Source organism: Lissotriton vulgaris, chromosome 1_1, assembly GCF_964263255.1.
Source record: "Lissotriton vulgaris chromosome 1_1, aLisVul1.2, whole genome shotgun sequence".
NCBI classification, from domain to species: Eukaryota; Metazoa; Chordata; class Amphibia; order Caudata; family Salamandridae; genus Lissotriton; species Lissotriton vulgaris.
In genome coordinates this window covers 615835285-615848358 of record NC_141685.1, presented here as the reverse complement: position 1 = coordinate 615848358, position 13074 = coordinate 615835285, and the positions used below count along the sequence as shown (strand labels likewise).

Genomic DNA, 13074 nt, shown 5'->3' with positions numbered 1-13074 from the left:
CAGTCAGTGCTCTCCCCGCCACAGGGACAAAGCTCCTAGAACAGACTGCAGGAGAGTAGATCAGCGAACCGTCAATGGACAGGGCTTGCCTCTGTCTAGGTAGTTCCAAAATGGGTGACTGCGCCTCGAGTATGAAAGGGGGTGGCAGCTGTGGTCACATCTAGCAGGCCTCAATCCCTCGCAGCCACCTTCACACCTGGGAGAATCCAGCCGCCGCTTGCTCCTCGCCCAAGAACAGCGATTACCCAAAGCAATGCTATTGGGGAGAAAAGATGTCGGGCACTTCCCCCAACGTAGGATGGCTTAACGGTAGAGACAGCCGTCAGAGGGGGGGAGAAGAACGACAGTTCAGGTGGGCACGATCTCCAGGGCGCCCCCTAGCAGAGGGGGATTCAGCACAGTAGTCCTGAAGGTCAGAGGAGGCCCCCAGCCAGCCCCGAGTAGCAACCTATGGCCGGGTCCCCTCTCAGTCGGCACTTCCAATAGCCCCAGCAGCGGTGTGACAGGCCTCGCAGCAATGTTCAAAGCACTGGTGGGTGGGGAGTGGAGGGGGGATCCGATAGTCAAGGGTCCTCGCAGTAGCCTGTCAATGCCCCCCCGCGATCCAGCCGCCCTCGCTCATCGTTCTTCTGAGGGTTCGCAGCCTCCGACCAAAGCCCAGCTTCCTCAGAGCCCGTGGCGGCCGAGATCACGCCGCGCGCCGCGGGGGTCACGAAACTAGAGGTCGTGGCTTCACAGGCCCACCTCTCGCTCTGCTCGGCGCCCTCCGATCTAGTCTCTCCGGGCAGCAAACTCAAGCCAGGAGTCAGAAAATCGTGCCCTCGGCCACAGCACTTGCTCCGGTGGCGCAGTTAAAGCAAGGATCAGCTCAACGTCGCAGGATAACTTCAGGATCGCTTACTGGGACGGAGGAGCTGCGGACTCAGGCAGCCATTTTGGTTGCCGGCTAGCTTCGCCCCCACCTAGGTTCATTATTAGTACAGCACTGTGAGCATTTTGTACAGCATGTGTGTGTCTGAGCATTCACATTTCATTAATCCAAAAGGATTCTGTATGAATTATCAAGTTTCCTATTGGGCCTGAACCTGGTGCTCTCTCCTTAAGGGAATTACATGTAATTCCCTTAAGGAGAGAGCACCAGGTTCAGGCCCAATAGCCTTTGAAGCCAGAAGCTAAGCGCAATATAAAATTTATATTGGATCAGCTGCAATATAATGGTCTAATAGTGCCTTGCCATTCCACAATAAGCACGCCACTTTTCGTGGTATAGAAACCTGATAATTCATACAGAATCCATTTGGATTAATGAAATGTGAATGCTCAGACACTACATCATAAACCCTGTCTAGAGGGTTTACATATCCATATGGTGTATCAACATGCATGTATTCCTAAGTTGGAGCCACCACCAGGTGCTCTTTTAGAATCTGGCGAATCATGGTCACTTCTGACACGTTTCCAGAAGCACTACTGCCAAGATCCCATTCTGCAGAAGCCTTTGTAGTTGGGAGAGCATGCTCTTTCACTAAACCTGCTACTTTCTTTTTCTTAAAGTGAGTCTTTGAGTCCAAACCATTCTCTTATTTCTTTATGCTAACTTCCACTTCACATCCTGTTTTACTTTTCTGTTTGTTTGAAGAATTCTTCTCGAGTCATGAGGTACTTGTAGGAAACAGGGTTTTTATTGTAGCTGTCCCCCCAATTTTTGCCCCCTTTTTAGCTACTAGATGCTGTTTTTCAACTCCGACAGTGCAACCAGACCTTTGTGCCAGTGCGCTTTCCTTAAAGCAAGGTATGTCAGATGGTTTACAATTGGCCAAGGACTTTAGCACCCCTGTAAGTCTCTAGTAAATGGTACACCTGGCACCTAGGGCATGGGTACTAAAGAAGGCCCCTAAGGGCTGCAGCATATCCCACACACAAATTCCACACAGACTGCCATTGCAGGCAGCATGACGTGGTACAAACCATGTTGGAAAACATGAAATGGCACACTCCTGTGTGCCATGCCAAAAACACTGCATGGGCTACATGTAAGTCACCATACAGCAGGCCTTGAAGCCCTAAGGCAGGGTGCGTTAACGCACATTTGAGGACATATCGGCATGAGCAGATATGTCCCTGTAATGTCTAGTTCCATTGCTGAATATTGCAAGTGAGCAGGGAAGCCATCTTAAGATATGTATAGGGGACTGGTCAAAATGAGTTTCCCAGCTACATTTCTTTTTTTTTTTAAACACACTTTATTGATGACTGCATTGCAACATGTATATCCAAAACATGTTCATTCAGATACAGTCTTTCCCCTTTTTCTCCCTTCTTAACATTCTCAATACCCGTGTACATAATAGTTTAGTTTTCCATATCCTGCATGGTAAAGTAGACTTACAAAGGTTATTTTCAGACTGAGGATGTTTCCGAGCCATCAATGGACATGCAGTATCACATCCACGTTTCAAAGTAGTGCACATTTTATATTCAACTAATGAAACCCCCATACCTATCCGGCCTCCCACTCTCCCATCCCACCCTAACCCCCTCCTGGTCAGTCGTACTGTAGCATACACAATGATTACAGGGAGTCAGTCTATAAGCATTCTCCCAAAGGATACCTTGTACAGGGCAGGATCATATCGTCTCTGTTTTACGGGCCAAATGACAGATAATGGCCAAGCACTCTGCGTATTACTGAGGCGTGGTATCTTGTGTAGGAGACAGATTCAGTGCTTCCAACTCAATCAACATGGCCTCCCAATCAAGTGAGATGTGTAGCTTCCTCAGTCCCCTCTCCTCCTCCCTCCGGCGAACTGCGCCCTCCTCCCTTCCCCATTGAAGCACATCAGTCTGCAAGACCATAACCGCCGGGCACCTGGGAGATTTCCATCTCATTGTGAGCACCCTAATTGCCAAAACGAGGGCAAGATCCACAAACTCTAGCCGCACCTTCTGAACCTTGGAGCACCTGCGGAGGCCCACCAGGCAGGTTAAGGCTTCATCTAGAACCGGGAGTTGTGTCACTGTGTCTAGGGACTGGTGCACCCCATCCCAATAACCTTGCAGTCGAGGACAACACCACATCATGTGGATATAGTCCGCCTCGTCTCCCTTACAGCAGGAGCAACAATGGGGGGAGTCCGGAAACATACTGTGTATCCGTTTCGGTGCAAGGTATGATCTATGTAGTACCATCGCCTGTATGAATTTGAGCTGTGCATTACGCAGCACTTTTTTGGGATGTTCTAGTATACGTTTCCATGCATGGTCGTATCTCCCCACCGGAGTCCGCCGCCCAATGTGCCCTAAGGGAGGTAAGCGTGATCGCTGCATGTGCCCGTACTCCAGTATATAACCAGCGCACCAAATGTCCTCCAGGTCCCATGTAGTATAGAAGATGTACTAGGGTGTGTTGTGGGGGTTCAGTCCTCTGTGGGGCCCAGGTGGCCCTAATGTAGTGCGTTACAGTGGCATGTAAAAGGTACAGGCCCGCAAAAAGGAGTCATGGTCTAGCAGAGTGGCATCACTGAAAAGCCCTCACCTCGTCTATCCCGTTGTCCATCCAGGCCTGTGTTCTAGTCCGTGTGAGTCTTCCTTGTGGTGTAGGTATGCCTAGTACGGGTATATTTGCGGCGTATGGAGCTGCCGTAGATGTGTAAGACAAGGCCCTCCTCCAACAGAGCAGGGTGGTCCGCAATAGAGGGCGGCAATCGTAAGGGATCCGGGCCTTTGGCAATAACAAGGGGTGTAGCTCCCCTCGGTCCAGCCTCTACTGTGTAAACTCGATCTTGTGTAAGTTTCTCCCCGCAGTCCAGTAGGACAGCCACTGGAGCTGGCTGGCATAATAGTAGCCTTGGAAGTCTGGAACTCCCAGGCAGCCACTCTGTCGCCAACTGTAGCTTCTGAAGGCTTATGCGTCTCCGACCCGCGCCCCAGATGAGATTAGTCCATATAGTGTTCAGTGTATTAAAAACGGATTGTGGGGGTTTCCCAGCTACATAATGGCTAAACTGAAACCTATAGTGTTTGGTATCAAACACCTAGTATTAATAAACCCACACTGATTCCAGTGGGGGATTTATTAATACATGCACCCAGAGGACCTTAGACGTACTCTCTTAACCCTACTAATCCTGCAGTGTTCTGGCTGTCTGGTCCTGTCCAGCCTGCCACCACAGATGAGTTTCTGACCCCCTGGGAGGTGAGAGGCCAGCTCGCAGACATCAAAAACAATGCCTGTTCTGGCAGAAGGTGTTTACACCTTCTCCAGCAGGAAATTAGCATGTCAAGTAGAGAGCTTCAAAGAGCACACCACATTTGATATGCAAGCCTGGCTTCTCCCAGACATGGAGGATGCTACCCCCACCCTGAGGCCCATTTGGCACCAGGGCACGTGGGAAGCTAGCAATTCAAGGATGCTTGTCGCCCCTCCAGGCTAGTCCTACCCCACAGGTTGGGCTACCTGAAGTGAACACAAAACTTAGGATTCCACCATCTTGGTTGTGGTGAGATTAGGAACTCTGGGACAGGATGATGCCCACTCCCTAAAGGAAGTGGTCATCTATGGGGTGTAGTGACCCAGGGGTAAGAAGCCCCTCACCAAACACTTGGATGACTGCCCAGCACCTAAACAACGGGGAAAGATCTCACTTGGAGTAGAGGAGCTGCTCCCCTGTGTCCGCAGGCAAAGCAAAGCATTTGCCAGTCCACCATGTTGCTAGCCATTGGGCTCAACGAAGGAGCAGCGCAACAGGAGAAAGGTATTTGTGCTCCAGGAAGTCAGTTCCGTCTCCTTGCCAAGTTTGAAGACACCAGGACCCCCAGGAGCCGCCCAGCACCAATACCCTGGGTACCAGAGCAGTTTCAGCAACTAAAGCTTGCTGGAGGTCTAGTCCGGACTCCAATAGCACAAAGCCTGACCTACTGTTGATGGACATCTGGATCCACTAGGCCGGCACCAAGAGGGGCCCTGCTATCCTATTTCCCTGCAACCCGTAACCTCAAAGCACTCCTAAACCTGGGCTTGACAGATTGAGTTCAAGGGAGGTAACAGTGCCATCATGGTCCGCGGACCCTTCGGAGCTGAGCCCACCCTTGGGTTTGCGTAGACTGGTCCCCATGTCGTCATCTGCAGCCTACTTCTGTAGGAACTGAGAACCGCAAGAGTCTTCAGTAGTGCAACCCTGCCGGACAAAGCCCCACTGCACAAGAGCCGCCCAGCCAGAGTTGGAGAGGATCAACAGTGTCCCTGCGTTCCTAAGACCCTCACTACCGGAGTCCCCCTGTGGGTTCAACCAGACTGGCCCCTCCAGTCATTGCTTGGAGCCGGTTTTCAACAGGACCGTTTCCCATTGACTTTAAAGGAGCACCCGATTCAGAGAAGCACCTCTGCGCCTGAACGCCCCTGAGTGGACCAAGGTGACCTTTGTGTGCTGCCTCGAAACCTTGTCCCATACTTACCTTACGTCCAGAAGAACAGTCTTGTAAGTCGTTGACAAGTGACTGCATGCAGTATATGTTTTTCTCCCTAGGATAACATTACAGCTTTAAAGATACAAATATAGTGCATTTTCTATTTCTTGAAAAATCACTATCTCAAAAAGTACTTGCATGATTATGATGATATTGGTGTCTAAACTCATGTAAAAATCTGTTATTTTTATAAATTGATGTTAGATTTCTTTATTGAGTGTGTGTGTCTCGCTTACTGATTGTTTGTGCAATAAATGCTTAACACTATCCTCTGCTTAAACAGCTCACCCACACTACCTCAAAAGAGAGCATTTGGGATTAATATTATAACCCCTGTAAACCAGTAAGGGTCTTCTGGACTCCATGCACAGTGTACCTCATTTTAGTGCACTATATAAAGAGCCAGGTTGCTACAGTAGTGTGATTCCACTTCTTGTTTGCAATGTGCATGTTCATCAGCTTCACTGTTAGATTGTTTTCCTGCATGACAGGTGAGAATAATTGGAGCAGAGTGACGCAGGAAAGAGAAAACTACTGAAATTACCATGCAAGGGAAGCAGAAAGTAATGGCAACTCTAACAGCTAGAGGCGTCCGAGGATGGAGGTGGGAGCATGTGAATCTACAGAACTACATGCCACGAACAGATGCTTACAGGCTAAGTAACATTATCCATTCGAGGCTTGTTTGACTGGTTCGTTGTGCAAGCAATCTAAAATGGAATTTTAACGGCTTTGTGGGTGTTTTGCCCATAACAGCATTAGTAATCTGTGGACTAACTGCCTGCACCGTGGAATGCACATGTTGTACAGGACAAGGAGCAAATGCTCCTATAGCAGTCAACTATAAGACATACTGTCAAAATCGCCAACAAAGAGGTACGATTTGGTTTAGTATGTGTCTTACTTCTGCAATTGACAGATTTTCAACATCAGGATATGGTTTAACTGTATACCCAGTTTGGTAGATGAGTTATGGCTCAAGGAATCCATTCTGATGTTTCAAACTACTGTTCTGACCGACTTTTTCGGCCCTCCTTTGAGGGAGGATGATTGGAAGTGACTCCAGTCTATTATCATTCTAGTGCAAGGATTAGAACCATAGACAGGGCCTATTCATAGGGCACAGTAATGCACTTTCGTACCCTTTTCCTCAGATCAGGGCTTATAAACTTATATTAGGGGATAGATTCATTAGTATTAGTGATAATCCGTCCTTTTGCAAGAGTGTTAGTATACCCTCTATGGAGTTATGCTTATTTCGGGCCTTGTAGGCCTCAAACGGGAGAGACTTCATCTTGCTTTCTGCCCCGGCAGCTTGAGATGCTTCTAGGTCAAATGTAATGTTTTAGTTTCGAAGTGTTGTTCGCTTGGAGAGAACCGGCTCAGGCTGGCCCTTATCGAAAGACTGTATTTTTCTCCACTCCGAAGACACAACATCAGGCCGGCCGGCTGGGAACGTGTCCTTGGTACGGGGAGGTACAAGAATTTGGTGGGCGGCAGGTTACTGGCCGTAACTTTCCATGAAGGGACAAGCTTCCATATTAGCAAAAGCATGAGGCAGTGAGTCAGTCAGTCTGTAGGCGGCAGCTAGCCGTTAGCATCGATGCCATTAATTATTTCCAGGCAGACAGTCGCCATTTTGAAGTCCGAGAAAGACCAAGAAGCTGATACTCTCTTAGAAAGATTGACGTTATTTTAGTTGGAGCAGCTGGCGAGCTTTGACCTATACGATCAGAGCATTATGAATGAAGCAGTTAGTTAGGAGAACGAATACCAGAGTGGCTGAAACTGAGTTATAAGATCGAAGCTGAGAAGTGAAGATGGTCCGTGATTGAGAGGAGAGAGGAGTAGCGCAGAACAGCCAGAGAGAAAGCAGCTAATGAAAGGAAGGTTCCAGTGACTTGGAGGGAAGCAGAGAAGACAGAGCATAGCGGTGCAGAAGTGTACCCATGACTGCCGAAGTGTGACTAAGACGAGCCAAGGCATAGACGAGAAGGGAACCTAGATGACTGCTGAATCCAGACTTCACATTAATCAGGTGAAGTCGACCTTTTTCCCATAGTGTGCACATTCTAACCTTTCACTTTCCTTTGCAGGATATATGTCATAGTGTAGTATTGTGTTTTTATGATCATTGTAATAAAGTACCCCAGTTCTTAGTGAACCAGCATGTGCCTCGTATTCTTGTTCAATCAGGGTAACCTGTTCTTCTAGTCAGGCATTGTTTTCATGAACGGATGTAATTCCCGGTCAGGTAAGAAGTGACTGAGCAATGAGGGAGAGAGGGACCCCTTGATGTGAAGAATAGATTGTACATCATCTTATTTGGTAAACTGTTGTGTAATCCATAACTTTGTAGTATCATATCCCGAGTAGCCAATGAAAGATTCCTTCCAAGGGTATTCATAGGAAAGTGATTGTCGTTGGTAAGCGGCGTTAATGAGAACACCAGGCGGGACACTGGTGCTGATACCCGCAGGATTGCGGCTTGGGGTGTAAGTAACGAGAACACCAGGGAGGATACTGGTGCCTAGATCCGCCGGATTGTGGATCAGAATGTGAGTGAGAGAACACCAGGGAGGAGACTGGTGCTTAGACACGCAGGATTGCGGCTTGTCGAGCGAGCACTGACTGTGGTCAGTGTGTAATGGTAACTAATCAGAACTGCCCTAGGGTAGACTAGTCTGGGCCGAAGTTGCCGTGAGACTAACTGGTATGAGTGGGATATTGTAGAAAACCTATGCAGTATATTGCTAATTCCCCATCCTTAGGTACAAGGCATATACATACCTATTGTAAATACGTCCTGAGGAGGGAGGTGATTACGTTCCGGCTGGGTTGGAGGTGCTCTGAGGAGCTGATCCTATCTGGTCCGAGAATCCGGCCGTTACAACTACATGGGGTAGATGACTGCCAAACCATGCTTTATGTTCTTGAGGACATAATTGGACATTTAAGTTGTGAAAGGGGTCATAATAAGCCAGGATCGCAGCAGATCACCACCAATGTGCATTACAACACAAGTTCGCCCATTTCCTCTATCAGAATAGGCTGCACCATTATGAAATAATTCAATACATGAAAATCAAAGCTGAAATCAAAATGGGAATAGCTTTTTATAAGTTGAGCGCCTGACAAACCCATAGCAGATAGGAGAAGCACCTACTGAGCTGAAGGGGTATCCATTATTAAAACAGATATCTCCATAAACACATGTAATAATTGGTTTCTTTAGTGTACCATCTAGAATTATTTAAAGCCAAACAGTATGTTTTTGGGATTTATATACCAAAACACAGCCCGGGATGAGGTTTCTAGACCACCCTGGCGCTAAGAGCATTGTCAATGTGCCAAGCCGAGACAGAATGACTGTAACCACCCCGCAATCCACTAAGCAATATTTAAGTTAAATGCATTTCAGGTAACTGGCAATTTCACAGGGTTATTTTGTAACAGAAAACGATCTGCACTAAAACTGGGACAAAGCTTTAAATTACAAATAAACTCAGAACGTAGTTAAAGGAACGCAACTCAACTAAGTGATATTCCAAAAGCCAAAGTAACACTTCCTTAAAGCACACATGTAAAAGCTTCTGCTCTTAGTGGTCAAAAGACAAATGTTCCAAGAAGGCTAAACAGCCATCCATGTTCTCCAATTAGGAATATGAGACATTTAAAGAAAGGAAGGCACTCTTTATGCCATATACCTGCCCTCTCAAGGAGCTAAGCAGGCGCCTATTTCATCAGCTCAACACATGAGGTCTCAGAAGACAACAACGGAAACGCACTAAGAAGCCATAATGGGCCTTATTGCAACTTGCCAGAAACACAGGGGAGGCTTCACAAACCATGTTGGCCTCAGAATACCTATAGTCCTAACTTTTGTTGGCTAGCAGCAGAGTCCAGAAGAAACCAAATAGGTATGAGGCCATTTACATAGCATTTAGCCCCTTTTGAAGCCAGACTGTGGAAAGTTCACATGAAAACTTGATTTGGGAACAACTTTTGTGCTCCAAAGTGCTTAAGTTAACACTTCCATAAAACGGAAGAAAAAGCATCAAGCCACCTTTGAACTGGTCTGTGTTCAGAAAGCTCTCTGGAAGTTAAGAAAAAACAGGGCAAACATATTCAGCATTTAATCGTTTACTTTTTTGTAGTTCTTACAATACTTTTATGTTGGTAATAGATAACTTTATATCTTCAGCCGCGCCGTGTTCTAATGGGCTGAGGGGTGCCAATCCCACTCACCTTTTGGCCAATACAAAAAATGCTGGTTAGATTGAGCAAAGGTCAGCCTGACAGACACTCTCCATTTTCAAGTGAGGCAGCCAGGAGCTATACATTCACTAAATGCAGAGGCTCCTGGATGCCTGAGCTGAATTTTGCAAGGCTGAAGAAGTCACAGCTGCCGTGGGCGTGACATCTTCAGCCTGGTAAAGCACTTCAAGGCCCTACCTCGTGTGACAAGGGGTGTCGGTGATTGCCTCTGACCTAGGTGTTCCAGTGCCAAGCCCTGAAGGGCCCAGGGCTGAGTCTCAATCACTGACACCTTGTCACAGAGTGGGTGGGGTAAACAGTCCCAGTGACCCCATCCCACTCTGACGAGAGAGGGACTGCTGCCTGCTGTAGTTGGCTGATCTAAGGTCAGCCAATGAGGGAAGGCAGCAGTCCCAAACCTCCTGGCACCTCCGAGGCTTTGGACAGCTGCCTTCCCAGCCAATGGGTAAAGGTAGCATTCCCAACACTTGTGAGATCCACGAGGCAGAGCTGCGCAGGTAAGTATGATTTTATTTTTAATGTTTCATGCATGCATTAACATGTGGGAGTCGGTGTTTTGAATGGATGCGTGTGTGTTCATTCATGTGTGAGTTTGTGTCCCGCTCCCCCTGCTAATAGTACAGGCTGCCACTGGATATCTTGTAAAGTTTCTATGATGTGTTCTTTATATGATAAGCTCGAGTTCCAGACGTCTCCATGGATGATCCAAAGATCGGTCAGTCACTTGCCGGAGCCCCAGTATAAACTGGTGCTTCAATCCTAAAAAGAAAGGGAGAGCAAGTAGCAGGGAAAGCCTAGAACTGATGGTCGTTAGGCTATTACATTTTAAGAAGTCTGTATGATTTGGGAAGTGTTATCATAAGAATGGGTAGTTTGAGACCACTTCAATGAGACATAATTAACTGAACATTTTCAAATAATTTCCGTTGGAGCTTACGATTCATTGTTACAAAGTACATGAATAAAACAAACAGATGCCATATATTTGTATGGATATGTCAGAAACACATCTTGCTTCTATGTATCCAGGTTTTAATGTCTTATTAGTGGCTCTCTTCTTCAGTAGTAAGAGCATCAGCCCACTTGTGTTTCATCCCACTGTGCAGAGTATGCCTGGAGTTTTCTCGAGGCAGAAATATGGTGCTTAAATCCATTTATCACTTAACAACAATAATAATTATATTCATTTTTACTAAAATAAAAAAGAAAGACAAAAGGAATACAGTGTTTGGGAATAGACTGCAGTCTGATGACAACACAGAATGAAACTAATGTACAAGTTAAATTATGTATTGAAAAGGCAGGGTGCAAGAAGTTATGTTGGTTAGTTTAGTGAGGAATTTAGAATAAGTACAGATCCTTAAGATTTTATGCTTGCTAGCACTAAAGTAGATCTGTAGTCATTTAAGTCATGTATTGTTGTTCCTTGATATTGGCATATTATGTCATAAAAACTGTTGCTTACTTTTGGTTTCTTTAAGTAGATTCCAACTCCAGAGATTGATTACATAAATGATTGGGTAGAAGAAAGAATGCAAGGGATGTCTGCAGGCCCAGAAGTGATGGGCCAAGGAAACATTACCTTGGGAATGTGGAGGCACGAAATTGCTCCATTGATTCTGTGGTGTCCTGTGCATGCTTCCCATGTAGTGGAGATCACTGGTGGCATGCAATTAGCATCTGACTATTTAAAAGCTATTGGCTATTTAAAGGGTAATTGTGCCCTGTGAGCAATGTGATGGAGGGATGCTCAGAAAGATGTTGACATTATTAACGACCTTGATGGTAGGAATATCATGTGAAGCAGATGATAGCATGGTAGTGTCAATACAAAAAACCATCTGGAAGTGAGTTACTGGGTGAAAGAAAACCCCTTGAGAAGCCAGTATAATAAAAGTCCTAAGGTGGGTTGTTCAGATATAATTAAGTCAGAGGCATACTGTGTGTCAGTGAGATCATGAATCTATATGATGAGTACACTATTTGAAGTCACCTGATTCTGTTCTGGCCCTTAGGTACATGTATATAGCTAAGTGGCAAGTCGCATTTACGACTGTTGAGTTCTGTAACATATCACATGTCTTTCCTCCCAATTGGTTCAGTGATATGCGTTGCATATCGCTCACAACTAAGGAAACATTATAGATTGTGTATGATGCTCGCGTAAGATGGTTATACATCTAAGTAGACCTTACAGATAGCTACAAACACAAGTCACTATTTGGTAACACAAGAATGAGAACAGGCTGTGTTCTCCAAAATCACATATAAAATGGGCACATAATGGGAATGTATTTTCCCATGAAAGGAAAGAGGCAGGTTCAGTTTTATGGGTGGATCCTGTATGAAAGGTACGGTAGATGATTATTTCTGTGTTGAGTTCAGCTTTAATCTCATCGCTGCTGCCGACGGCCAACGGGCGTCGTGTGCACTACCTTTGGAGTGCTGCGCATGTCCGTTGGCGGTCGCGGCCCCACCCACGCAATAGAACGTTCCGCACTAGCGCGGAACGTTCGGCGCAGTTAGGGAGTTAAGATAATTATTTCTTATCTGTTTTGCATTGTGCATCTTGTTTCCTATATCTGGTTGCAGAGTTATGCTTTCCATTTCACAAAACCTGAAAAAAGAGATATTGATAGGAGTGATAGCCCATGGCTCTTCTAAGTTTGAACAGTTGGAATTAAGCTGAAGCCCAATAGAGTGAATTAAGTTTCTACACATGTGCGGTATCTTCTAGTTTACCTCCAACACACCAGCCACTTCTACACCAAATGTGACAGCTGAAAGGATATTTTTTTTAATCAAAGGACAACATCCACAAAATAAAATTAACTATTGTGTCTTGGTAGGTTTGACGGTTTAACTGTTAACAATAAATTAAGGAGCCATATCCCTATTTGCTTTGCATCAGCAAAACACCCCTCTTGCAAGCAACTGTCCATTTGTGAACTCTACACATTATGAGCAGAGTTGAAATGTCATTAAACATAGTAAAGAAGTGTCTTTAGAATTCCACACATGCCAGAGGCGCCCAAACAGAAAACATGACTACAAAGAGAACTTACCCCTCTTGCAACGAGTTCCATTTCAGTAGTCTCCCACTGGTTTATCTGCTCTAAAAAGTATATCATTTCATCAAAGGCATCTTCAAACTTCTTTGGATTCTGTAACATGAATGGGAAAGTTAACTTTTCACTCTGCCTGCAGTGCACATAATCAGCATGCAAATTTGCATTAACAGGTTTTGGAGAACCTTGAAACTGGAAAAGAGAATAGGAGACCATGTGTGCTGCTTGAACATTATTGTAAGGCTAAGGAACCTCATTTTAC

The 13074-nt window shown here is 45.9% G+C and overlaps 1 protein-coding gene across 1 annotated transcript in view; it reads right to left on the bottom strand.

Moving 5' to 3' along the window:
• Positions 1 to 13074, bottom strand: part of MIGA1 (mitoguardin 1) — a 725941-nt gene that overhangs the window by 138858 nt on the left and 574009 nt on the right. The window contains exon 12 of the mRNA XM_086936331.1: positions 12810 to 12908. Coding sequence (XP_086792457.1) covers positions 12810 to 12908 — 99 coding nt within the window. The remainder of the gene's footprint in view (positions 1 to 12809; positions 12909 to 13074) is intronic.